This window comes from Paralichthys olivaceus, chromosome 23 (genome assembly GCF_024713975.1).
Source record: "Paralichthys olivaceus isolate ysfri-2021 chromosome 23, ASM2471397v2, whole genome shotgun sequence".
NCBI classification, from domain to species: Eukaryota; Metazoa; Chordata; class Actinopteri; order Pleuronectiformes; family Paralichthyidae; genus Paralichthys; species Paralichthys olivaceus.
Window position 1 is genome coordinate 1,032,793 of NC_091115.1, and position 26,930 is coordinate 1,059,722.

At 42.5% G+C, this 26,930-nt stretch overlaps 4 protein-coding genes and 1 long non-coding RNA gene across 6 annotated transcripts; 4 read left to right on the forward strand and 1 right to left on the reverse strand.

The window, feature by feature from the left end:
• Positions 1-51: 51 nt before the first annotated feature.
• On the forward strand, positions 52-4,206 carry LOC109645641 (F-box only protein 15-like). 2 transcript variants are annotated; one of them, XM_069519552.1, is made up of 11 exons: positions 52-327; positions 410-493; positions 1,089-1,193; positions 1,283-1,522; positions 1,692-1,889; positions 1,965-2,088; positions 2,200-2,282; positions 2,491-2,621; positions 2,729-2,853; positions 3,028-3,178; positions 4,065-4,206. In XM_069519552.1, exons 1-11 carry the CDS (start codon positions 92-94, stop codon positions 4,094-4,096), a joined length of 1,509 nt encoding a protein of 502 aa, XP_069375653.1. In that variant the 5' UTR covers positions 52-91; the 3' UTR covers positions 4,097-4,206. The 2 variants fall into 2 exon arrangements, with proteins under 2 accessions (XP_069375653.1, XP_069375652.1); XM_069519551.1 differs by lacking the exon at positions 4,065-4,206 and having other exon boundaries at positions 3,028-3,454.
• A 26-nt stretch (positions 4,207-4,232) lies between these two features.
• Positions 4,233-12,073, forward strand: tspan9b (tetraspanin 9b). Its single transcript, XM_069519553.1, has 8 exons — positions 4,233-4,373; positions 8,768-8,830; positions 8,954-9,073; positions 9,452-9,526; positions 9,643-9,738; positions 10,009-10,119; positions 10,290-10,373; positions 10,904-12,073. The coding sequence occupies exons 1-8, from the start codon at positions 4,317-4,319 to the stop codon at positions 10,982-10,984; spliced, it is 687 nt and encodes a 228-aa protein (XP_069375654.1). The 5' UTR covers positions 4,233-4,316; the 3' UTR covers positions 10,985-12,073.
• Positions 12,074-14,408: 2,335 nt separating this feature from the next.
• Positions 14,409-18,041, forward strand: LOC109642244 (23 kDa integral membrane protein-like). Its single transcript, XM_020106941.2, has 9 exons — positions 14,409-14,652; positions 15,448-15,513; positions 15,709-15,834; positions 15,925-15,999; positions 16,218-16,313; positions 16,403-16,503; positions 16,583-16,676; positions 16,811-16,894; positions 17,045-18,041. The coding sequence occupies exons 1-9, from the start codon at positions 14,593-14,595 to the stop codon at positions 17,165-17,167; spliced, it is 825 nt and encodes a 274-aa protein (XP_019962500.1). The 5' UTR covers positions 14,409-14,592; the 3' UTR covers positions 17,168-18,041.
• Positions 14,881-16,583, reverse strand: LOC138406745 (uncharacterized). Its single transcript, XR_011240106.1, has 3 exons — positions 16,157-16,583; positions 15,906-16,086; positions 14,881-15,538 (listed from the first exon to the last, which is right to left on the reverse strand). It is a non-coding gene; the product is annotated as an uncharacterized lncRNA (long non-coding RNA).
• Positions 18,042-20,998: 2,957 nt separating the features above from the next.
• Positions 20,999-26,930, forward strand: LOC109642242 (tetraspanin-8-like). Its single transcript, XM_020106938.2, has 9 exons — positions 20,999-21,869; positions 23,127-23,183; positions 24,272-24,391; positions 24,474-24,548; positions 24,824-24,919; positions 25,377-25,499; positions 25,598-25,630; positions 25,714-25,797; positions 25,881-26,930. The coding sequence occupies exons 1-9, from the start codon at positions 21,810-21,812 to the stop codon at positions 25,968-25,970; spliced, it is 738 nt and encodes a 245-aa protein (XP_019962497.2). The 5' UTR covers positions 20,999-21,809; the 3' UTR covers positions 25,971-26,930.

Sequence of the window (26,930 nt, forward strand, 5' to 3'; positions counted from 1 at the left end):
ATATATAATTAATGATTTTTATAAATCTGTGATTTACAGAAAAACACGCCACTGCCATCTAGCGGTTCATCTGAGGCTTTTATTGTGGAGAATGCAGCGGACCGGAAGTCCTGACTGGCGGGTAAAGTCAGTGACCTCCGTGATGGCGGCGGGTCGAGGGGAGTTCTTCCGGAGCCTGTGGACGGGTCTGGAGACTCTGTCTCCTCCAGGAGGACGACCAGCACCGCCGGGACGCGGCAGAGCGATGCCCAGGCCGGAGAGAGGCCCTGCGGGCAGCCGAGGCTGGAGGAGGCCGCCGAGGGCCGCGTCGAGCCGAGTCACCGGGAGGTCACCGCCGCCGCCATGTTGGAATATTGTTTACACGTTTTCTTTCCTCCGCAGTTTGTTCATGTGTTTATTTGTGTTTCAGCTTCCGGAGAGAAAGAAAAGAGAGAAAGTCAACAGATGTCCTCCAGATGAAGCCTCCTCAGCCCAGAGACGTCCACCTGGACAGGTGAGTTTGTCTCCACAGGTCCAGTCCAACTTCACATGTCTGTCTCTTCGGTCAAACTCAGCTCACATATGAATATTAGTCACTGCTGTGAAGGAATATGATGATTAAACCACGAGTCATATTCAAAGACACTTTCAACTTATTGGACCTGATAATTAATTAAAACTTCATTTAAATAGTTTGTTTCTATAGAAAATCATTTTCAATTAAACCTTATTGATACAAAAAAATTGTTAATACAGTTACAAGATAAATAATATGAGATGAGCTGCAACAACAACAATTAGATAAATAACTAAGTCTGTTGAATTCAACGTCTCCTGACTCGAAGACGTTCCACAATCAAAACCAAAATATCACAGATACGAACTCTGCCATCTCGTGCATTTCTGAAACTTATCAGAAACACGACAGTTGATAAGAACAACCTAAAATGACAGAAACCATCTTTAAGTAATAATTAATTACAGTACTTTTAATTAGATTCACCTGCTGCTTCATAACGACGTGCAGCAGTGACGAGAGAAGCTGTTGATTGGCTAAACCACAGTTGTTGTCAGTCGTTTGCAGTAACGCCTCCATGCTCCCTCTTCAGGCTGCCGCCGGAGATCCTGGTGAAGATTCTCTCGTTCCTGGACGCCTCCTCGCTGTTCTGCATCAGTCATGTCAGCACACTCTTCCACCAGCTCGCCAACGATGAGTACGTTTGACAGTCCGTCATGTCGATGAAAGAATTCTGATCAAAAGTGATGTCCCGTTCACTGTGACCTCGTGTTTCTCCCACTGCAGCGGCCTGTGGAAGAAGATTTACACCTCGGAGTTTAGGAGTCAGACCTGGAGGCCAAAGTCGGCGCATGAGGCAGCGAGTCGGGTGGAGGAGGAGGTGGAGGAGGAGGAGCAGTCACTGGGACACTGGAAGAAGATTTACTTCAGCACACTGGCTGGACGAGAGGTGAATAAGTGGAAGAGAGAGCTGAAAGACATCAGGCTGTACACGGGGCTGCCCCGGCAGACAGAGTGGCTCCTCAGGTACGACGAGAAAACTGGAGCTTAAATTTCAAATGTAAGAGGTCGTCTGATGCCTCCACACCAGCAACACCCAGTGGCCAAGGGTGGAAAGGTTTTCTCGCTCTAAAGCTTCTTTTCACGTCTTGTTTAAAACCATCAGATGTGATTCTCCTCCGCTGTGTCTCTTCAGGACCCTGAACGTGAGCTGGGAGCTGACGCTGTGCGACTGCTGGGGGCAGGAGACGGTGCTGCAGGAGAGTCGAGTGCACTTCCTCGATTCCTCAGTGATCGTCCGCTGGAGCGAGGGCGTCTTCCCCAGGTACCGTCACATCAGCAGCATCCAGGTGCACGGCGTCAGGAAGGAGATGCAGAAGAGCTCCAGAGTCAGGTAGAAGGAGACATTTTCCTCAACGTCTACAGCACCTCCTCTCCTCCACCCGTCCTCCCTCTCCTCCTCCATCAGGCCCAGCTGGAGGTCTCTGATTTTAAAGCTGGACATGGAGACTGAGCGTCGTAGCATCATCGGCAGCGACAAACTGATCAAACTGATACTTCTGTCGCCGGGCGTCATCATCGGCAGCTGGAGGGTGAGTCTGTGATGGAAAAACCAAATGATGCTCGAATGTTTTTGTAGAAGTTCTGAATCAAACTGTTTTGTGCGTGTGCGTGTGTGTGTGTGTGTGTGTGTGTGTGTGTAGGGTGCGGACACTGTGGCCTTCATCATGGTCAGTCTTCACTTCCACAAGCTGGTGGAGAAGAGTCTGTTGGGATCTCCAGCCTGGTGGGTTCATGTCTCTTTAACTTAATATTCAAGTTACTGAGATCATTGATCATCAACAGTCGACCATCATATATATATATATAAACACAAGAGTAGGCTGATGTAAATGTCATCAAGTTGTTTTCATCCACCTCATAGCATTGTAATTTTAATTAGTTGTGGAAACATCTGTTGAAGATCTCAGGCTCTTGTTTGTCACTTCCTGCAGCCTGTACTCTGAACCCGTGGAGAACTCACACCCTGCGTTTGACTCACAAGGCTACAGCGTCCACTTTGTCCTGCACAACACCGGCACTGAGATCACGTCGGACCACTTCAGTCACGTCTGCTGTCGCACAGGTAATCCGATAAAACGCTCGTCTGGATGGAGGATTTCAATTTGTGTCTCTGAAAATGAAACTGGTGACGAACTGTCGTTGTGATCGTGGTTGATTTGCTGCGAGCAGTTCGGCTGGAGCGTGAACTTCTGCAGTTGAAGCTCATCGACAGCACCGTCTTGCACCAGCACAAACTGCTGTCTGGAAACATCAAGCTGCCGTGGAAGAGCGAGGAGCTGGAGGGAGCAGTGGAGGTGCGTTTCTGGTGTTACATGGTGCTCAGACTCATGGTGGTGGTGCCCACATCACTAGTGATCAAAACGCTGCAGTTATAAAGTGAAAGCATCGAAGAGTGTTCTGCAGTTTTCTGAACTCAGTCCGACTCGTCAGGTCCCGGTTGTTTCTTTCCTGACGTTTGTTTCTCGTAGAACTGCTGCATCATGACGCTGACGGTGCTGGACAGGTTCCTGAAACCAGTCTGGTGTGTCAGCACGCCGATCTTCATCAGGATGGCGAAGAGGCCTCTGTCCATCACGTACTGCGGCGAGCACTTCCTGATGGACTACAACGGCCCCGGCGGTAAGGTGAAGATGAAGCTGGTGTGGATGAAGGAGCAGAAGCAGTTTTTCCTCATCAGCCTCATCATCTACATTTAATTTCCCAGAGGCAGCTTGTGTTGATTCTTCTCTCGAGCAGAAACTTTGAGTTTATCTAGTTTTTGTTGATGGTTTCAATGGAATCAGTGAAGAAGAGAAGATATTTAAAGCTCCAGATGTTTCAGCTTCATTTCTTTAAAAATGAGTTCAAAGAGTTTGGACCTCTAGAAAAATAAAAGCAGATTTCATTGTAAAGAAATTGTTTCTTATAATCTGTGTTTTGTTCTTCGCACATTTTCACTTTGAATAAAGAAACAAAAACAGAATTCTCTCGTCCTGAAAATTCAAAACCCAAAGTGGGACATTTCAAATTTATTAAGTGATTAAAATCTAAACAATTTTTTAAGTTTAGTTTCTACTGAGCAGATTAAGAAGACTTTTAAAAAAACTTTAGAATTTGAAGTTGTTTGTTTTTATGCAGCTTTAACTCAGTGATTTACCTTCTGTTCATTCATCGTGCAGGTTAGACACCAGGGGGCGTTAAAGACACTTTCACTTCTGGGAGGTGACATGAGAAGGAATGTTTGTGAGTCAATAACTAAGGGAGGTGGCCGTTGTAGTTTTCACTAGCTGCCACTAGATGGTGATGAGGAGTCACATTTCACTGACGACCTAGTTAAAGTTTCAACAGGTCCTCAGTTTTTAATTACTCAATTAAAACTCAGAGTTCATCATGGTTTAAAGTTTCCTGCTGAACATTGCAGATAAACTCTGGTTGTTAATAACTTCTCTGTGTTTTGAACTGATCACAGTTCAGCTTCACTCTTCAACTGTCTGGAGCTCATGGACTTGTCTCTGCTTCATTCGAGGTGTCGGAGACGGACAGGAGGATGAGTTGTAGGACAGGAAAAAGCCCCAGAGAGATCAGAGCAGGTGAAAGAGAGAGAGAGGCAGGTGGCAGAAAGAAGGAGGGAAGAAAAGAAGGGGGAAGAACCATGAGTGAGAGGAGGAAACTGGTGGAACAGGCCGGTCTGTTTACTCGTCTGAGGGAGTGTCTCTGTGTTTCGTCCTGAACGAGAAGCTGCGCAAGAGAGACGAACAAGTGAAGAGACAGAAAAATCATGGCTGTGAATAAGTGCGTCAAATATCTGCTCTTCTTCTTCAACCTTCTCTTCTGGGTGAGTCTGGAAAACAAAACACTGTTTTATTTTCTCATCCTGTTGAACTTCTGAACACTTTGACTTTACATGTGAAGAAGTGGATGAATCTTAATGTTCCTCAGAAACGATCGTACGTGGACCTGACGTTCATTCAGACTAATATTCTGTCCAGTGGCTTTGAGTGAATCAGTGGCAGATTGATCTGATTCTCCTTCATTAATCATTCAGATCGCTGAGACATGTTTGGTTCTGATGCAGAATGAACTGGTGATGGGTGTGTCCACTGGTCTGGAGGCATTTAATTACAAAAATGTAGAATTTTTAAAAACTAATTTTCATCATGTGGTCTGTTGATTGTTGTGTTTCTGTCTTTTGAATTGAATGTCTGTGTCTGTTCTGACCTCTGTCTGTCCCTCTCATTTGATTTCTGTGGTATCAGCAGCGTAGAACAGGTTGTGTCGCTCTTTATCTCTCGGCCGCTCCCTCCACAAACAAACAGCGGCTGGGTTTCAGGGCGTGGCTCGCCGCCTGCCTCCCACCCTCACGTCTGTCATCTGCCGCCTTGTGCAGCTCCTGCACTCACATTCACATCTGAAAGGGCAGTGAAGGTGGAACGAGAGCGTTATTAGTTTAGTTCCACATGACCATCCATTAACTGTCTGCAGAACAAGGTGAAGTGATTCACGTCCCTCTGCTTCACATGACTGAGCGCTGCTCTGTGAACCACGGGTTCAAGTTAATCTGTAGCTCTACTGACGTTCAATTATTACTCAACACCTGATGATATTGTAGATTATTATTGTAGTTATGACAGAAGGAAAGACAGATTGACTTGAACACGGAGGATGTTCTCAGAATTGGATCTGGAATTTCCCCTTGGGTTTTGCTCTCGCACGTGAACGAGGCAGCAGGAGATTCTTCGATCAGACACGTTCAAAGCAACACAGAAATCTCTGGACTCTTTACGTCTTCGTGTTCTTCGTCTTTCTCTGCTTTTTCCTGAGATCGTCTGTCGCACGTTAGAAACCTTCCGCTGCCGTGTTCTCACGTCGGCTCCTCCGGTCGGCCGTTAACATCCGGAGGCCGTCACTCAGACATTTGCGTTCACACATAGAGCCGCTTGGATCTCTGGAGTTCAGTGCAGGTCTGAGAGCTGCTCTATGCATCACTCAGCGACATGTGAGACCTGGTCAAGACTAACAAACGCCACAAAGTCAGAAACAACAATGGTGGCTGTAAACCTGTTGACAGGGGAATCGTGTTTCATTTGAAGTGGACGTGTTTCTGTCTGAATTTGGCCTTAAAACCTTAAAGACGTGGAAATCTTTCACAGACACTCTGTGTTTTACGGTTCTGCTGAGACTGGGTTCTTCAGATTATCTATATTCACATTATATAATATTACAGGATGTTAACTCACTCAGCCGTGGTCGTGTCCTGCCCTCAGTTCTAATTAAGTTCTGCTCTGCTTGATCACATTAGGATTTTATAGATACGAACACAGATGGAGGCTGAGGCTGAACTTGGGTTTAACTCCAGGTTCCTGTTTCTCTGTCCCGTGTTTGAGCGTCAGTCCTGAGGTTATTTCAGTCCTTCTCACGTGTTCCCAGAAACAATGTTAAATCGATGTAAACTAGATTTGAACCACTCAGAGGACACAATGATGATGATGGCGAGGGCGGGGCAGCGTCGTTATTTACTTTAAAACCTCTTTTACTGTTGTTTTTCAAACTCGTGGCTCCGCTGCAGCTTTTAGTTGTTGAGTGACGCCTCCTATCTTCTGACGGTCAGATGTGACCACTCAGATACAAAAGACAAGAGGTTTGTCGAACTTCTGAGCGAAAGGCTGTGATGCTGAACCATCCTACGTCACTGAGGTTTCTGTGGTGGAACACTTCAGCTGCTGCAAACATGTTCATCAGACGCCGGAGGAATCGTGGTGTGTGAGGGGAAGAGAAACAAACAGGGTCTGCGGCTCTGAGCATTATCGCCTGTTAGCCTCACGTCCGCCATGAATAATAGATGCTTATTTTTTGTTTTGGCATCTGATGTGCAACAGTAATGACAAACATGTAGTTTTAATATCAGCGGAGGAACATCTGGTCGTGTTGTGGTAGATTTTATTTTCATGAACAAATTCAAACATTTAATTTCATTTAATTCCTTTAATAAATATATAAAAAATGTAAAAGATAAAGTCTTTGCTAGTTTGAGATCGTCCGGAGCTGAGGTCAGGTTCATCGAGGATATCTGACGAACAAAAACACTGATCTGAAGTCAGTGGTTCAGTATTTCAGTGATATTTTTCTTCCATGATTGAATGAACATGCGTGATTTAGAGATAGATCGACCAATGAGAGCGCACCCTGCACACGGACTCTGTTGTTGTTTCTAAATTCACTCCTGGACAAACCACAGGCTCATGACGGGACGCACCTCCGTGTTATTAATCGTGTCACTGCTGGTCTTTGTCATGTGGTTAATTGTGAAATGTCGACGTCTCATCCGCTGCTGCTTTTGAAACAAATTCACCGCAACAGTTCACACATTGACTCACAAACGCTGAGTCACTGCGGAGGAATGAAACGCCCCCGACAATATAAAGAACTTGTTTCAGATTTATTATGTGTTGAGCCAACTCTTCACTTTAGATCCATCTACTGGAGTAAACTTTACTTTTTATTATAAAACAATTTTACTCATGTCATCTTTTAAAAGATACACAGCTCAGATTCAGAGTGAAGACAAACTAGAAAACAAATCATGTTTAATCCCCATAATCTGAAATAGTGTGTAATCCAATTAATTAAATTTAAATCCCAGTTCCTCTCCATGAGTGATGATTAATCCTGGGAATTAAAATAGATTTCTCTGTGATGTTGCTCTTCTGGAGTTCTTATTGTTTGTGATTCTGGTCCGTCCTGAAGTCGAGTCCAGACCTGCTGACTTCTGACTTCACTATGTGGCTCTGCAGGTTTTCTGTGTGTTCGTGTTTCCGAGCTGTGACGCACACACAGGTTTAACCGCAGATTAAACTCTGTGATAACAAACACACACAACTCCTGACAGAGACTCACAAAGTTTCTTCACCACACACAGGGAATAAAGATGTCGTCCGGCTGCAGTGCAGATCATAAACCTCCTCCATGTTAGCAGATGGGACCAAACTAAATCGAAGTGGAGCTTAAATAGTTATTTGATGATATAAAAACGGGCGGAGACGTCATGATTGACAGCTGAGACCAATGGCAGCGCTCATATCTGAGATATTTTAATTGATTCTTGATCTGTAGGAGAAAGTGGTGACGTGTCGTCCATCTTTATTTTGCGTAAAGATAAAAGTAAAGTCATCGACTTTATTTGCAACATGATCAAAGTCAATTGTGGCTTCAAATGTTTTTATTGTTAAGAATCTACGTCCACATCTGAATTTAACGGATTCATATTCCATCTCTCCTGCAGACGAATGAGATCCGAGACTCTGATCCTCTCAGCCTCAGTTAGTGTTTGGTGTTGGTTTGGTTCTGGAGCAGTTTAGTAAAACTCGCTGGTGATCGGACTGTTTCCCTCAGGTGATGTTTCCACCTGCAGACGGACGACGTCTCTGTTTGTTGTTCAAACAATCTGAACTTCAGTTGGTTCCTGAAATGTCCATCAGGAGTGTGCGAGCGTGACACACGACACCAACTCCAAACTTTTGAATGTGCACAAAGAAAACTGGGCGTACACAGAGGGTGTGGTGACTTCACTTGATCCATTGTGAGCACAGAGCTCGTGGCCTTAAAAGACATTTGTCACATTCAGTCTTCGTGCAGAACTTCAGAGAATCCGACTTTTTAAATTCAACGTAAACACAACGTTTCCGTCAGTGTTTCCTTTTTCCAGGAAATGTTTCATCTACAACTGAAACACGAATGAAACTGATGATTGTTGTATTTTCATTATCAAATAATTTTCTCTTGAATCATTTGGTCTCTAAAATCAAAACGGTTGAACAACATCTCTCGAATATTTAAAGTTATTACGAACAAACTACGAAAACGTCTTCATTTGTTTGTAAATAACGTTCATGTGAAGAGAATGTCCGGACCAGAGCTCCGATAAAAACCTGTGTGAATCACAAACATCAGGTTTTTCTCGACGACCCCTCACATTCGTTTCCACGACACTTCAAACTCGGAGACGCACAACAAACACACCTCGTGTGTTGTGTCAACATTTCCCGCTCACACACGGGTTAACACTACAACGTTACGCAGGACGCATGTTACACACAGAATCAAGTTGGTTTTCCAGTTTCAGCTGTTTTCTCCACCAGATGTCGCCAAAAACATGTTGCACAAAATAAATCTCTCTCTCGCTCCCTCTCTCTCTCTCTCTCTCTCTCTCTCTCTCTCTCTCTCGCTCTCCAGCTGAGTGGTTGCATCATTCTGGGCGTGTCCATCTACCTGAAAGTCAATAAGGATGGAAACCAGGTGAGACTCTGAATTGAAGAATTGATTAATCACCATGGCAGCTGAATGTCCCTCTAACGCCCCACTCTCTCTCTCTCTCTCTCTCTCTCTCTCTCTCTCTCTCTCTCTCTCTCTCTCGTCCAGCTCACTGACGAGGCTCTTCCTGGCATCGACCTGATGATCGCCATCGGCGTCATCATCATGTTGCTCGGGTTCCTGGGCTGCTGCGGAGCCATCAAAGAGAACCGCTGCATGCTGCTGCTGGTGAGAGGCGTCACATGTTCACACCTTCTCTCACCTTCTCTCGTTCTCTCACCTTCTCTCACCTTCTCTCGTTCTCTCATCTTCTCTCGTTCTCTCATCTTCTCTCTCGTTCTCTCGTCTTCTCTCGTTCTCTCACCTTCTCTCACCTTCTCTCATCTTCTCTCGTTCTCTCACCTTCTCTCGTTCTCTCACCTTCTCTCGTTCTCTCATCCTCTCTCGTTCTCTCACCTTCTCTTTTTTGGGGGGTTAAAACATTTTACTTAAGGTTGAACCATATAAAAAAAAAAAAAAATATGTGAATGTTTTTATCAGTTCTGTTAAAAAAAAGTGTTAAGCTATTTTGATTAGAATACTTACCTCTTCCTCTTTGTCTCTAAGTTCTTCATCTTCCTCCTCCTCATCTTCATCCTCCTGCTGGCAGCAGGAATCCTGGGAGCTGTGGGCGAGTCGAAGGTAAAACAGGAAGTGAATCTGTCCTGAAGACGTCGTTAATTTCCTCTGTTTGTTGAGAAAATCAAAGTGTGTGCGTGTGTGTGTGTGTGTGTGTGTGTGTGTGTGTGTGTGTAAAGGTGAAGGACTGGGTGAAGGAGCGTCTGGATAAATTCACTCCGCTCTCGAAACAACCAGCGGATGTGAGGGAAGACGTGGAGAAAATGCAGCGGGAGGTAAATTAACCATTTTTCATAATTATTTCATTGATGACTCATCAAATTTTTCTTGTAATTTGACCACAAAGTTCACGAACACAAACTTCTCCGGGACATTTGTCAGTTATGAGTTTATTATAATAATAACATTAAACTTCAGAAATATGAAACCAGTCAGGCTGTAGTTACCACATGGATCCACCAGAGGGCAACACGCACCAGTCAGGACGCACACTGTCGGTGACGCTGACCTTCGTCTCAGTCTGACGACTCGTCGTTTTCTTCCAGCTGAAATGTTGCGGTCTTGTGAACGGACAGTCCGACTGGGATACGGTTCCAGACTCGTGTCGCTGCAACAGCACCGACCCAGAATGCAAGTCGGCCGGCATCTACAGCGAGGTGAGTTGATGATGATGATGATGATGATGATGATGATACTGATGATGATGATACTGATGATGATACTGATGATGATGATGATGATACTGATGATGATGATGATGATGATGATGATGATGATACTGATGATGATGATGATGATGATGATGATGATGTCGTCTCACCTGCAGCCTTGTGCCGATAAAATCATCAGTCTGATGGAGAAACACATGGAGGTCGTCCTGGGAATCGCTTTCGCCATCGCCGTCTTGCTGGTCAGTGCACACTCTCACACACACTCACACACACTCTCACACACACACACACACACACACACACACACACACACACACACACACACACACACACACACACACACACACACTCACACACACTGTGTAGCAGGTCAGTTCAGTAATTAATGAATAAAACGTACGTAAACAATCATCAGGTCCATGAACAGTGTGACCTGCATCCATCTACACACTTTTATACAACGATCACAAACAAACAAACAAACAAAGGCCACACTACACCTGACAGATCACACACCACCTACTGGTCAAACAAGGGAACACATCTTTGAAGAACGTGTTTCTCAAACTTTAAAGTTCGTCCTCACTGCGTCTCTCATGTGGTCACATGATCATGATGACGATCGTCACACAGAATAAACATTTGCTTCACTTTCCGAACCCGAAGTCTTCGTCCGTTTTTGAAACATTTCCACAGGTTAGTGTTTTCTACAGCAACAGGAAGTGTGATGACAGGATGTAGAATGTCTCACGGGTTCTGGTCTCCGCAGATTTTCGGCATGGCCTTCTCCATGATTCTCTACTGTCAGATCGGCCGGAAGGAGAGCGGCGCCACCACGACCAACGCCTGAGCCCCGCCCTCGCTGCCTCACAACAGCCAATCAGCTGTGCCCTAATGACCCATGCAACATCTACCTAACCTCAGTGCTTCTGTGATTTCACCTGCAGTTTTATTGTGAAGGAACACTTTGACATTTTAGCTAAATCTTCCTCATCCACGTGGACGGTTGAGAAATATTGATTATGAAATAAATAAATGATTAAAATGTTTCCCGGAGACGAAACAAGTAACTAAGTAAGAATTGATCCTGAATCAGACAGAACACTAATCATGTCAAAATGAAAACTGAAACAATCACACGAGGCCTCGAAGAACAAAATCCAGGAAAATGTTAAAATCCTCATGTTGTATGTAAGTATGGAAGCCCATTACTGCCAAAAGCAATTGAAAACAACATTTAATACAATATAAAATACAGTTTCTCAAGTGTATGTGTTTTCCACATTATTACATTTTTTTATACATATCCTCAAATTGATATGTATGTTGTGATCGGCTAAAATGTTGTATTAATTTTGGACATTATTGAAATCACTTCAGTTTGTGGTTATATATAGTTTGTGTGGGAATGAGAATCATAGTAAAATGCACTGTTTCTGTTCAATCTGTCCGCAAAAAAAAAAAGATATCACCAGAAAATAAGGCAAAAGTTACTGATTGTATCATAAAGACTTTTATTTATGCAGTGTGTCCCTATGGTGTATTAACATAGTTGCATTTGTTTGTATTATGATTAAAGAAAGTCAAATCTTTTCTGATACCTGAGTCATTTTTGCGACGTCATATTTTTGGATTTGTAGATTTTGCGTGCAGTAATGGGCTTCCGTGAATACACGGCTCTAGCTAACGGAGGATTTTTTTCTCTGGAGGTTTTAAGTCGTGTTCTCCTGCTGTAAAATAATAACTTCAAAAACAATGTTAATCATTATAAAACAAAAGAACCTTGAATTCACATCTATCATCTCGTTCTAGAATATTACATATCCTCAGTGTTTTTGTTATAGAAGTTAAGAAGTGGTTAAATGTTGTGAAGCTAAACTTTTGTTTGCACTGTAAATCGTGACGTCATAAAGAATAAAAACAAAACAAATGAAACACACGAATTAATCCTCTGATGTTTTGTACGGACCGCCTCCGCTCCTGCGAGGACCTCAGACAGACCCCAGACCACACGTTGACTGTCGTTGACCTGCACGCAGTGATGAAACATAAGAGGATGTTGTTTGTGATCTTGTCATAACGTGATCCTGCTGTGGATAATGATGTCATCACGTGTTCCTGCTGTGGATAATGATGTCATCACGTGTTCCTGCTGTGGATAATGATGTCATAACGTGTTCCTGGTGTGGATAATGATGTCATCACATGTTCCTGCTGTGGATAATGATGTCATCACGTGATCCTGCTGTGGATCATGATGTCATCACGTGATCCTGCTGTGGATAATGATGTCATCACGTGTTCCTGCTGTGGATAATGATGTCATCACGTGTTCCTGCTGTGGATAATGATGTCATCACGTGTTCCTGCTGTGGATAATGATGTCATAACGTGTTCCTGGTGTGGATAATGATGTCATCACATGTTCCTGCTGTGGATAATGATGTCATCACGTGATCCTGCTGTGGATAATGATGTCATCACGTGATCCTGGTGTGGATAATGATGTCATAATGGTTCCTGCTGTGGATAATGATGTCATAACGTGTTCCTGCTGTGGATAATGATGTCATCACGTGTTCCTGCTGTGGATAATGATGTCATCACTGTCCCAGATGTTTAAAGAGAATAAATGATGAAGTGAAGTTTTGTCTGATTCTTTTTGTCACAGGTGAAACAGACGAATCCAAACTGCTCGTTGATCACAGGGAATAAAAAAATCTACAGTTTGTTTTCTCGCGTCGTCGTTTTCATCTCGACTCAAAATGTTCGCGTCTCCTCGTGTTTTACTTTGGGACTGAGTCTGAAAATAGGAGAAAACATTGAAGCTGAAATATCTCGGGTTCGAGACGCGTCCTCGTCACTCAGAAGTGATGTTGAGGGTGGGCGGGACCAATCGTGAGTCTCAGCCGTCAATCATGACGTATCACTCGGTTTTTTTTAATGTATCAACAAATGCATTAAAATTGAACTGATCGGAAACACGAACGTTTGAACAAACGTCAGTTTGAAAAGAACGAACTAACCTGACAGAAACCATCTTTCTGTTTTTATTTTGCTCTGAATGCACACAGCGCCCTCTGGAGGCTGAAATGTTGATCACACGCTCACAGAACAAGATTTACACCAGGGACCAACGATGACGGACGAGAATGTTCCACTTCATCCGTCACATGTTTGTGCAGCTCGAGTTTTATCGTCACTTTGTGTGTGTGTGTTTTTCCATGATCCGCTGTGTCAACCCACACACACACTCACACACACACTCACACACACACACACACACACACACACACACACACAGACACACACACACCCCTCTTCAGTTATTTTTAGACTAAACTAAACGGCTCTGTTTAACCACTCGACTGAATTCCCTCTGAGTTTTATTCTTCACTGAGTTGAAGAGAAACTGAATCTGTTGTTATTACAATGTTTTATTCTGCCACACGATACAGAAGGTGTTGATACTAGACATCCCATAATAAACAGAAATCACCCATGATGCATTGCAAGAGATAACGACGAAGGCAGACCAGAAGTTCGTCATCACGTTAACGACATGTTGAAAACGTTCTGTCAGACTTCAGCTCAGGACGATTACAGAAATCCTCCGAAGTGCAGAAGGTCGCAGTTCGTGCTCTTCTTCTTCGTGTTCCTCTTCGTACTCTTCTTCTTCTTGCTCGTCTTCTTCGTGCTCTTCTTCATGCTCTTCGTGCTCTTCGTGCTCTTCTTCTTCGTGCTCTTCGTGCTCTTCTTCGTGCTCTTCGTGCTCTTCGTGCTTTTCTTCGTGCTCTTCTTGCTCTTCTTCATGCTCTTCGTGCTCTTCTTGCTCTTCTTTGTGCTCTTCTTCTTCGTGCTCTTCTTGCCCTTCTTCTTCGTGCTCTTCTTGCTCTTCTTCGTGCTCTTCGTGCTCTTCGTGCTCGTCCTCAGAAGGAAACAGTTGGTTTGTGAGGAGATGAGGAGATGAAACAGGAGATGAAACAGGAAGTCATTAGAAGCCATCAGTTATATCACTTATAAATAAAGATGTTCTGATATTTGAAGATAGTTTTTCTGTCTCTTGTTCTTTTGCTCTCATCAGTCGTTCTCTCTTCACTTCCTGTTGTTCATTCATTCTTATTTCTCTCTTCCTCTTCTTAATTAGATCTAATGATACCTGGAATAACCTCTCATCTCCTCCTCTCCTCTCTCCTTCTCTCGTCTCCTCTCTCTCTCTCTCTCCTCCTCTCGTCTCCTCTCTCCTCATCTTCCACTCTTCCAAACTTGGTCATGTTCTTCGTTCAGCAGCCAAACACTCTTGAGGTTTAAACATCCATCACACACACACACACACACACACACACTCACACACACACACACACTCACACACACACACACACACACACACACACACACACACACACACACCTCACACAGCTCTGCTTCTCCTCCAGCTCTCGTCTCTCAGGCTCAGTCATGGCTCGCTGCAGAAGTTACTTACGAGGACTCGCCATCTGTGTCACTGTGTTGCTAATGGTAAGCTAACCTTTAAATGCTACGTTCTGTAGCCGCTCGCTGCTAACTTCATGAACGTTGATAATAATAATAAGAGACTTTGTTTGACTTTTTGGAAACAGCATGTTTGTGTTTGAGATTCTTCACGTGTCACATGTCCACACATGTTTTTATGACACGGTGATGGAACTAAATAAAACTGAGGATGTTTAATAAACTTTAAATTGATAAACAAAATAAAAACCATCATTTTCATTGAACATTATTTCTGTTTATTGTTGAATATGATTTCTCTTTTTTTGGACTCCTCGTAGTAACTGACTGTAACTTCTTATGAATGAATAGATAAGAAACAAAAAATAAAGTTTATGATAAATTAATATGATTGAACCCATTAAATTGTTGTTTTTTGATGAATATTTTTACCTTTGTTTCTCATTTCATATTTGCAGTAAAACATTAAAACCAAATGAAATGGGGAAAACATACTTCTCTCGTTCAGCCTGAGTTGACAGTGGAAGTGTAGAGGCCATGTTTGTGTTTCTCACTGAAAACTTTCCACCGTGTGTATTTGTGTTTTACTGGCTCCTGTTTCCCTGTTTCCTGTTTGGCTGCTGAGTTTTCATTGTTTACACGACATCAGCTGATTACAGTTAATTACTGTGCATGTTTCAGATTAACTCGACTGAAGCTTCAGACTTTAGCTTCTTCTTCTTCTTCTTCTTTGTTGTTCGGAGGTAAAGACTGTTTAATTCACTTCTGCAGTTTAATGCAGGAGTTTATTCTGACGTTTGTTTCTCTCCTTTTTCTCTGCAGGCGTCTGGCGTCGTGATGATCGGCGTCGGATTCTCCTCCATCGACGGCAACATACCTGTTGCCGTGGTAACTGCTTCCTTTTGGTCTATTTCTAAATGAACGAGTGAATGATGAAAAGAGAATGAAACACAAACTTTAGATAATAATTCAACACATGTCCATCTTAAACATGTAAACCTCTCTCTCTCCCTCTCTCTCTCACTCTTTCTCACCCCCCCCCCCCCCCCCCCCTCTCTCTCTCTCTCTCTCTCTCTCTCCTAGTTGTTCAACCAGTTGTCCAGTAGTGATGGTTTACTCGTCCTCCAGGTGTTTGGTCCCATCACTGTGCTTTTGTCTGTTGTGGGCGTCTGTGCTGCGTCTTTAGACCTGAAACCTCTGCTGCTGGTGGTGAGACACACACACACACACACACACACACACACACACACACACACACACACACACACAGACGCACTAACCTGCGATTTTCTCCCACAGTTCTCTGCTCTGATTTTCGTGGAGTTCGTGGCTCTGATCGTCGTGGCCGCTCCGCTGGTCCAGGTTCAGGCTCAGGTGATCAGGTGTTACTGTGAAATCCACTATCATCTGCTGCTGGTGCCCCCTAGTGGCTGCAGTGGTCATCACAGTCTAGGACCCATTCTAAAACAAACAACAATTCATACCATTAAGATAAAACACACTGATAAAACGTTTATATTCTCTCTTTCACCTGAATGTGACACTGATGTGTCTGTCCCATGAGACAGTGACACTGTGCTTGTGTCCTGCAGATGGACAGCGCTGTGGACGAGGTGTTTCAGAACGTGACTCCTCTGCACAGAGCGGAACGTTACATCCAGAGTCAGCTGAACAAACTGCAGACTTCAGTTGAGTCCTCTCTTATGATTCATCCCTTAAATCACACTATCATGGCTGAAACTCTCATTTCAAACTCTTCATGATGTTCGTGTCTCAGGACTCGTGTTGTGGTTTGAGGAGTTTTGAAGACTGGGAAAATCAACTTCCTGTTTCCTGTTTCTGCTCGCCGGCTCCTCCCTCCTCCGACCTGCAGCTGAGGTCAGACGGATCAACACAATGAGCTCTTAACGTTGGAGCCTCTGGTCCTGAAGTGTTGTTCCTCTTCTCTCCACCGCAGCTCTCGGCCTGGTAACTGGAGCTCAGACCGGCGCTGTGTGATGGCCAACCCCCCCACCCCACAGCCCACTGATGAATTATGGGTTCACTCTGAGGTGACTCCACCGCCCTACTTCCCTTGTTTGTTCATATTCAACTGACATGGAATGATTTCACTTCACAATCACTCCCGTGGGGGGGATGCTCCCTTCGTGACCTTTGTTTGACCTGTGACCTCTGTGTGCGGCAGCCCTGCGGCCCCGTCCTGAAGAGCTACTTGAGTTTCCCCATAAAACTCAGGATCGGAATCATTTCAGCGTTCGCCACCATCACGGTAAAATAAAGACACGAAAGTAAAGTCCGGTTATTTGAATCGGAGGTTTGTGACGTAGTGAAAACACGGTGACTAACTGTGCTTTTATTAAACGTGTGTTTTTATAAGCTGATGCAGGTTCTGAAGTTTCTTGTGGAATCTTAACTGCAGATGGCGGCCATCGCTCTGTGTCTGGCTTTGGGTCTGGAGGAATACTGGAAGACGCCTCCCGTAGAAACCACCGTCGACGACTACAACCGAGTAAAATACCAACCAAAACCCTCCCACACCTGACCCCTCCCCCCTCCACAGAGTCCTGCAGACGCTGCCGACATGGAACTCCAAGAACAACCTCCTCCCTCCGAGCTTCATCATCATCGTTCAGTCAGACAGGAACAACATGGGGCCTCTTCAGGGGGGAGGAGAGGCTGATGACATTTCTCCAGAAGATTTGGCGGAAGTCTGCAATTTAAAATAATTAGTAATTGGCTCGATTTCCCTTTAGCTCCAGAGACGTCAGGTTGTTTCAACAATAATTTAAAACAGGGAAGGATCCAGAAACCAAGGAGATTCAGGACAGCTCCTATCTCAGATGTTTGTCGTGATTCTGAAGTGATTTGTGGAGAATAATCTCCGACAGCAGCTGAACTGAGACGAGATCTTTCCTCCTAAACTTAACATCAGGACTTCAGGGACGAGAGCCTTCGTCTAAAAAAATTGTTACGTCTGTTAGTTGAGATAAAACGTTTGATAAATACTTTATAGATAAAGCTCTCTCCTGTTTAGTAATGTGCGTGTGTGTGTGTGTGTGTGTGTGTGTGTGTGGGTGTGGTCTGGAGTTGAAGTTTCCTCCTGCGGCCACAGTGAGGCAGTATTGTGTATTGTGCACAGCCTCAAGCGTTTTTCACCACATTTCACTTAGTGAGCACTTTATTAGGAACACCACACCGACACGGCTTTGATCTGGAAACTTTCCTTTGAAATCCTGCGTGGACGCGATCCGTTGAGATTCCGGGTCGTCACTGAACTGCTGTAGGCAACAACACAATGTAACTGTGATGGCACTGTGGGTTTTTTCACTGATCTATAATCAACTTGTGGTTTGAAAAATCAAAAGTTAAAGTATTTGTTGTGTCGAATAAACATTAAAACCTTAAAAGAACAAAAATCCTGTGACAGTTTAATAGTTTGGTCCGCTCGTCTCATAATGAGCTCCTCCAGAGATTCACAAGTTAAATCTGATTAAAACCATTTTACTTTTCTCCGATCTTTACTTAGATTTTATGGCATGCCGTTCAGGAAATGAAACCATTGAATATATAAAATGAAACTTGACTGACTTCAGACTTCACTGGCGAATGTGTGTACGGCCCAAAATCCCCCCCGATAGCCCCGCCCAATACCGTTCAACTGACAAGGAAGTTCGCTCCCTTTTGATCCTGGCAGAGCTCCTACATCAGGCAGCTGTTTATCAGGCCGACCTCAGCGTGTCTTCAACCTCACAGGAGAGCCCGACAACACCCCGTGTACAATCTCCACCCGTACACAAGGAAGGTTCCAAGACACCGTGTGGTCAGCTTGACATAGTTTTCAGGTGATTTAACGAAGGTGAAACACAGTGAAGGGCCGTGCGTAGTGGCACTGAGCTCTGACGCGGGACTTCTCCGCCACTGGCGAAGCTGCTGCGGCTACAGGGACACGCAGACAAATGTATATATTCAAAGTTTCATTCCATATATTCAACGTTTCGGCATAATCTCATTATGCATTCGTCTGCGTGTCCCTGTAGCCGCAGCAGCTTCGCCAGTGTGTTACTGATGTCCTCATAGTTTAATATTGCTGCAGCGAGATTGTGAGCGGACTAACTCATTGTCACTCACTTTTAGCTATAGCATCCACGTTACACAAGATGGTCGCAGGCACTGCGGTGAAGTCTGACGTCAGTCAAGTGTCATTCCATATATTCAGACTTCATTCAATATATTCAAAGGTTTCATTTCCTGAACGGCATGCCATAAGATTTATATATATATATATATATATACTTAGATTTATAATATGTAATATATGTATAATATATGTGTGGTATATACATAATATACATTAATAATGTGTAATAAATATGTGTGCAATATATGTAATATACATCTATGCATACATATACCATGGGAACTGTAATACTTAGGCCCAAAACAAACTAAATGTAGAATAAAAACTGAAATAAACCAGTAGCAGCGTTAAAACATCTGGAACCAACGATATAATTATTCATAAATACAAAACTGTTTAATTCAAATTTTTGGTTTCAAAAGAACAGATTTCCAGATGAACAGGACGCAGCTGCCGGAAGATTTATTAAATCTGCCGAACTCATCAGAAAGAATATGAGGAACAGGAAGTGGTGATCCAGGCCCCTCCTGGGCTTCAGTTGTTTAATGAGTGTATCTACAGGTCATATGATTTAGACTAATATGACACCTCCATTCTCACAGTATCACAACTTTATTCTCACAGTATCACAACTTTATTCTCACAGTATCACAACTTTATTCTCACAGTATTACTATATTCTTGTGATATTACAACTTAATTCTAGAAGTATTTAACCTTATTCTTGTAGTATCACGTCTTTCTTATTGTAAAGCTTTGATCGTGTGTTTCCAGTTTCTTGCATCTTTATAAAGTGTGTGAACAACACACTCACACGCACACACACACACACACACACACACACACACACACACACACACACACACTCACACACACACTCACACGCCCACACACAGGCGGTTACTTGCTCTTCTCGTTTGGGGGAGTTTGTTTACAATTCTGGGAAAACGAAAGTGAAAAACCTCACAACGTCTTCATGAGCTGAAAACTGAAGGAACCTCGTTTCTTTAGCAGCGTTGAAAAACTCACATACAGACAATATGAGGAAAAATGTAAAAAATATATTTTAAGCTGCTTTATCTTCCAGAATGTTTAGAATCAACGAGCAGCTCAGATTTACGTTATCTGAGCTGTCAATCATGACATTTTTATTTTATAAATGAACGAATTACAACCAAACTGATCAGAGGTGACTTTTGACTTTCTAGTTTGGTCCATGTCCCATCTGCTAACATGGAGTAGGTGACCTTTACTGCAGCCAGACACCAGGGGGCGAACAAGATGTTTTCGACTTCACTGAGCTGTCTCGGCGTCCATGTCCATCGACAGTGTGACGTTGTGACTGAAATGCGATCTGTGTTTTTTAGGTTTGAATTTCGTTACGTCCACCAGGGACGTTATGTTTTCACCTTTTACTTCAACATTATGATAAACAATGTTTTTCCAAACTTCCCTTGATTTCTCAGAGAATAATTCATCGAACGTGATGAACTTGGTTCCGACATATTTGAAGAACTGATATCTGTGAAGGTTTGTTTTTATTTTTTGTCGTTCCCTCTTTGCCCCCTCTCACTTCCTGTTGATGTCGTTGTCGGTCTGAGCTTGGACGATGTTGGTGGAGGGAGATTTCATGAAAATAAAGTCTGACTGATTGGAGATGAGGGCGGAGGTCACGACACGATCGTCGGGACGTTAATTGGTTTTATGATATTGACTCCATCGTGTTCTGGTGTATTTAAGCAACACACAGCGAGACCAGGAAATCTGTTGTGCATCATCTTGGTCCCCAGAGGATGAAGCTGTTGAGCTTCGTCACAAAACTACCACAGATTAAGTGATTTACATTCACAACAATATTACGACTCCTGACTCGGTCTGAACGAGACGTCATGAACTGGAGGAGCAGAACTCATCAGAACACAAATACAAATTTAAATGTGTTTTCTTCAGGGGAAAATTCTCCACCTGTTCTCAGAACCGGATTTTCCACGACCTCAGCCAACATGTTTTCACACCTCTGTGGGTTTTTTTGGGGTCGGATGCAGGAAACTGTGCAACTGAAAAAACGACAGAAATCCCCCGTAACTGTCCTTTTGAATTCTGAGCAACATAAAAAACACGTAACTTTGATGCTTAATCCTCCAGCTGCTGGTGTGATCATTATTCTTTTAACGAATTAGAAACACTAAAACACAACCCTCTGACTTTTTAACTGCCACCCCTCCCCCTCTCCGTGTTTCATTCGTAAAGATGGAGTCGTTATCTGAGGCCTCGACATTCTGTCAACACGCCATAGATGTGCAGCCGACCAGACAGGAACTGAGCTGTTTCCTTTTCCTGTTTTTTCACAGAAGCAACAAAACCACAGCTTTTTGTATTTTATTATTTTAAAATTTCTTTTGTGTTGGACGGTTCCCTCGTTTCGGTCTTTTTTATTTTAATCCTTAAAAATACATTTAACTGTTTTTACAAGTCATTCATTTTTCCTGTGGTCTTTTAAAATCTGTATGACTTTTGAACTGTACAAGTTGTTTTTAACGTTTTTCTTTTCTTTTACTGATTTGACGTAAAGTTATAAAAAAGTTCAATTTTGACACTGAAAACAATAAGTAATCTAATTTAATTTAACCATAACTGCTTCAAAATATAAAGAATTGTAGGTGAATTAAAAATGTTAGAAGACGTCATGAGCGTTTTGTTTTTAACATGCCCCCTGCGGTGATAATGGATCAGAGTCACGTGATTTTTAATAGAAATCATTATTATTCTTTTTGCAAATAAACACAAGAGCTCCTCTCATCATTTATTTAGAAATCTAAAGTTAGTTCTTGGAGCTTTTGTCGTTTTCATGTGAATCTCTTCAACCTCTAGGTCTCAAGTCAGAGCAGATCTGTGTGACGCAGCTCTATGTTCCTCCTGCACACACACACACATTCTCTTGGCATTTTTATCTGAGCTTTCCCTGCTGCACATCATCACACACACTCTCACACTCTCACGCTCTCACTTCTTCATATCCTGGGAAACTTTCACCACAAAAGTGAAAATGGGGAAAATTAACGGATGCCTGAAATGTCTCTTCATCTTCTTCAACGTGATGTTTGCTGTGAGTAGAAAAACTTTTCTTTTTTTTTCTTTTTTTCTTGACTTGTTTTTTATTTAAAATCATTTGTTGTTATTTTGAGTTAATTCACATTTATGTGTTTGGAATGAAAGAAACCAAAAGTACTTTCATAATATCTGTTTTTTGCTTTGATCTCAGTTTAATTTCTTCGTTAACATCAGTTTTAATCTGTTTGACACAAAGTTACATGAGTCAGTTTGATTGAAACACAGAAAAAAGTATTTTGCTCCTAAAGCAACACTGGAAATAAAGATTTACAAACTTAGGAGAAAAATGTGATTAAAAAAAAACAACCTTTATATTGAATCAAAAAGGTCTAAATTCCTTTAATTGTATTTGTCGAAGGTAAAATGTTTGATGAAATGAAATGTGAAGTGATAAAATGTGTTGAAGCATCATGTTTCACTCACATTCTTCAATAAGTTCGTCAGCCTTTTTTTTTTCATCAGTAAACATTTGGTTCCAGAGAGAAAAAAACAGCTACGTCTCAGATTTCACCCCCGAGCCTCAACTATACAGACAAACCCAAACGTTCATGAAAGAAGCTGCTGGAACAATAAAGATCCACTTTTATTGTGAGGAATAAATCAATGAATATCTTAATTCATTATCATAATAAAACACTGAAAGTTAAATTTACACTGAATAAAGGTTTTTGTTTTTGTTCCCCTCCCGACCTGATTTCCTGTTCAAGCTTCCTGCCACTGGCTTTTATTTATTTAATCGTTTATCATGTACAGATGCATTGGATTGAAATATTTTCTTTCAGTTCTGTTCTTAGATTTATGTTTTCCTCCGGTGACTGAACGGAGAAACAGAAATTCTACCAAGAGACAACATTTTTACATTTGGTGTAAACAAAAGTTTTAATTTGATCATTTTACAGAAGGATTTTCTCCTTAAAGTAAATAAAAAATACATTTCAAGCAGTTGTCGCCTCGTTAAATGTGTTTTTTCCTTTTTGTCATTTAAATGTTCTAACATTTATACAACAACAACAACAACAACAACAACAACTGGAAACTTTACTAATAAAGTTGTGCAGATTTTGTAGCATTGGAGGCATTGAAGGGTCTCACAGGAGAAGTACATTAAATATATATATATATATTTATATTTGTTTGCAGCTTCTGTTTATTCTTCCACTTTTTGTTTTTGAAGACTCTTTATTAAAGTGGCACCTTTCTGCCTCCGTACCCTGAGCTTTTATTAACGCTAACGAACGTGTCGCCTCCTCAGATCCTCGGATGTTTGCTGATCTACGGGACGGTGAGGCTCACCGCCTACAGCTTCGAGGTAACGCTAACGCTATTTTACATGCTGTGTCAAAATATTAACATTTTAGAAACAACAATAAAATAACACACTTTTTGTTTCAGGTTTGCGATAACTAAACTTAAATCATCTCGTAATCATGGCTCCACCACAGACTGTGAATAAAAATGGACGACGTGACCGCTTTTTGAAAGTGAAGCCAAAGTGTCTTGAATGCCCCCTAGTGGCTAACTGTAGTATAAGTCGTAAACCACACCTCCTCCTTGTTAGAAGACGGGACATGAGCCAAATGAAATAAAATGGAGTACGTGTAAAAATGACCTGTCGATGTGTTGAAGCGCTGACAGAGAACAGAACGAAACCTGTGATCCGATTCTCTCACAAAGTTCCTCCATTATCTTTATCTTTGAGTCACTGTCAAACATGAATTTCCCAACATCCCTGTTACTGGAAGGCTCTTGGCAGCAGGTTTACTGTAATGTGACTCACAGTGTGGGAGGATAACTACAGTCAGATGTGGAGAAAGTGTTTGCACGGGGGGGGGGGGAACAGACTCTCCGTTACGCAACGTTTAAAGACTGTTATGTAACCACAGAACACTCCGAAATCTAATATCCTCTAAGTTTTATTTGAAACAAAAGCAGCTGGTTTGCGTGTGAGCAAGTCGAGGCTGGTCTGGTCGTGTGGAGACTTCGGAGAAAACATACCTGTTTAGAAATGTTGAGAACAAGCTGAGGTGAAGGATCAGGAGGTGAGTAGCTGCCCAGATGTGGCGGGGCCTCTGATTTCTTCATGTAAGACGGACCAGATGTGGCTCAGGGAGGTTTCCACTCTGGGACAGAAAAACAGGATGAGTCTCACAATATTATCAAATCAGAAACAGGAAACTTCATTTATCCCAAAGGATAAAAACTGGGATGGCACCGAGACCCAACGATCATTAAATTCAATCAGGCTGCAACAAATCCCACAAACATCAGTCCCAGATGTTTTCGTCATTCATCAAGATCAATGAATGTTTGTTGAAATGTTGAAAATGCCTGAAAACTTTATGGTAGATGTGAAATAATCCTGCGCCTGTTTGTTTCGGTCCGGTCGTGTCCGAGCAGCTGTCGGCGTTCGGGAGCCCCAGCCTGGGTTGGATGTGGTTGTTTGCCATCGGCGTCCTCGGCATCTCCTCCCTGGGGATCTACGCAGCCTGCGCTGAGAACGCTCTGGCCCTGAAAATAGTACGTACGACATGATGCAGAGGCAGAACCGATAAGAATCCATTTTCTCTGTTCGGCCGCTCCTAATTGTTGTTTCGTTCAGTTCGCAGGTTTCATGGTGGCCGGAATGATCATCATGATGATCTTTGGCATCGTTATGGTTGTCACGAGGAACAAGGTCAAATATCTGTCGAGCTAATGTCTCGATGCTAATTTTGTCTCTGTTCCTTTGTGTTTATTAGTCGCGCTAAACTTCTCTCTTTAGTCTGTTTTCACTCAAAAGTAACATGAAGTTCTTTCCGTAGCATCTTTCTGTTACTAACCTATGCTAACTATTCTTTTTCATTTTACTGAAGTTGTCTCTCCGTGTCTAACTTTCTTAAGTCTCTCTGAATGTGCTAATAAGCTGTTGTTCACGTTGTTAGGCTAACGTCGCTCTCTCGCTCTTTGCAGGTCAGAGATCTATTTGAGAGCGCCTCCGCTGAACTGGTGAAGCCCTTCATGGATGACGATGGAATGAAAGAGATGCTCAATACGCTGCAGCTTTCTGTATGTTCTCTGTGTATTAATGAGATTAGTTAAGATAAGTAGTGAAAACGTGTATAACACGGGTATGTGCTATATATTAATACAAAAGGTATACTTTCACCGTAGTATACTAAATATCAGTACCTGATGTAGTATAATTATGAATGTATAAATTCAAGTAGTAGAATAAAATATAATAATTTATTAAAACTGTATTTAAAAAAAATCTATATATTGAATAGTACATTATGGTAAATGGTTCTTTTATAAGTAAATGGTACAAGTAATGGTGAGTATTGAGTATTCAGTGCAACGTGTATTTTACATTCCGAACTGTGACACATTGAAAACTCTCCACTATCTGAGGGCGAAACTTTTCAATGTGAGGTCGTTAATGTTTCCTGTATTATCTCAGTCACTTTATTCACGTGGGATCCAACTGTAACTGGTTCCGGTTCTGACCGGTCTGTGGTTTCAGGCTCACTGCTGTGGAGTGGTGAGCGCCAAGGACTGGGGCGAAGACATCCCTGAGTCCTGTGGGTGCAGGAACAGGGGACAAGGGCCATATGGTGGAAGTGATCAATGCACAGCCAGACCTTCGGTTAGTTTTGTCATCTATTGAATAAATGTAATGAACTTGACAGAAGCTCTGAACTCGTTTCTCGTGCTAACTGTAGTTTTGCGCTTGTTTTCTTGCAGGGAACCAAAGGACCGGCCCAAATTTATGAACTGGTATGTTTCCGATCAGGCAGCTAATCTTCTATGGTCAGTGATGTTTCCAGATGTTGACACCGTCTCTGTCTCTTTATCTGTAGACCTGCAGCACAGTAATCTACTCGTACATTCACCTCGCCTTCGGCGTCGCCATGGGCTTCTTCTTTGGATGTGCTGTTACAGCGGTAGGAATGTTTCCGGCTCTGTCCGTTTCTTTGTTGGTTTATTCTTGTGTCTCTGTTTTGAAACTGACTTCCTGTCTTCACAGCTGCTCGGCCTGTTGATCTCGCTCCTGATGGTCCATCAGGTCAACCGTCACGACGCATCAGGAGCGTCCATCGCCATGAAGGGCTACTGACCAACCTTGACCCCTGACCTTTGACCCCTGACTTTTAACCTCTGCACTGCCACTAGGGGGCTCATCTTTGTATGACGGCGTTTCTGCCTTTTTAAAGAACGATAGGAAAGACAAGGTTTTGCAAAGTAAGATTTCATGCGGCAGAAAAAGTGCTTTACCAGCTTTTTTAATCGTAGAAAATCTTATAAATATCTAATTTTTTGGTGGATAATATATCAATGCATATATCATGCGTGTTATTTGATGGTATTTTAGCTGCCTCATATTTCTAGGCTCAACATTTATTTTTACCACTGAAGGTTTTTTAACATTTATTTTTTTAGAAAATCGCACCATGACGTTCACCTGAGCATCAAAAATCTGATTAATGAAGTAACTGCAGTAATAAATGACTCTTGACTCTTGTATCGCAAAACTTAGAGGTTTTGTGGAGCAAGAAGAAAACGTTAAATGAACATGGATGGTGAAAAATGGCTAACAGGCTAATTGGATAGCTTCCTCCATTTTGAAATCCCCATTTTTTAGTTTTCTCTAAAGGTCACGACTGTGAAAATCTTGTGCTGTTGGTCAACAACACATTTCAATCGATAAAAGATTGAAAGTATATTTGTGGATTTTTTGTCTTGGCAGCTTCAATTGGAATTATGCTTTAAAGTAAGACGACCAAAAAGGATCAGAATCAATTGTATTTTCCTTGTTGGTAACAGAAAACAACAGTTATGGACATTATTTTTTATAGAATTACCGGTAAACATTTCAGAACCTTGTTGGATTAAAACGATCCGGTCAGAGGAAGTCAGCTGCCACCCGTCTGCAGGATTGTAAGGAATGTACGACAAAGTCACCCGAGTTTAAACTTTCTAGGTAAAACAACTTCTTGTTCTTTTCATGTGTCACTGATCCACAGAAACTGAAATTGTTCTGCATCACAACTCCCCAATAAACAATTCAAAGAAAACA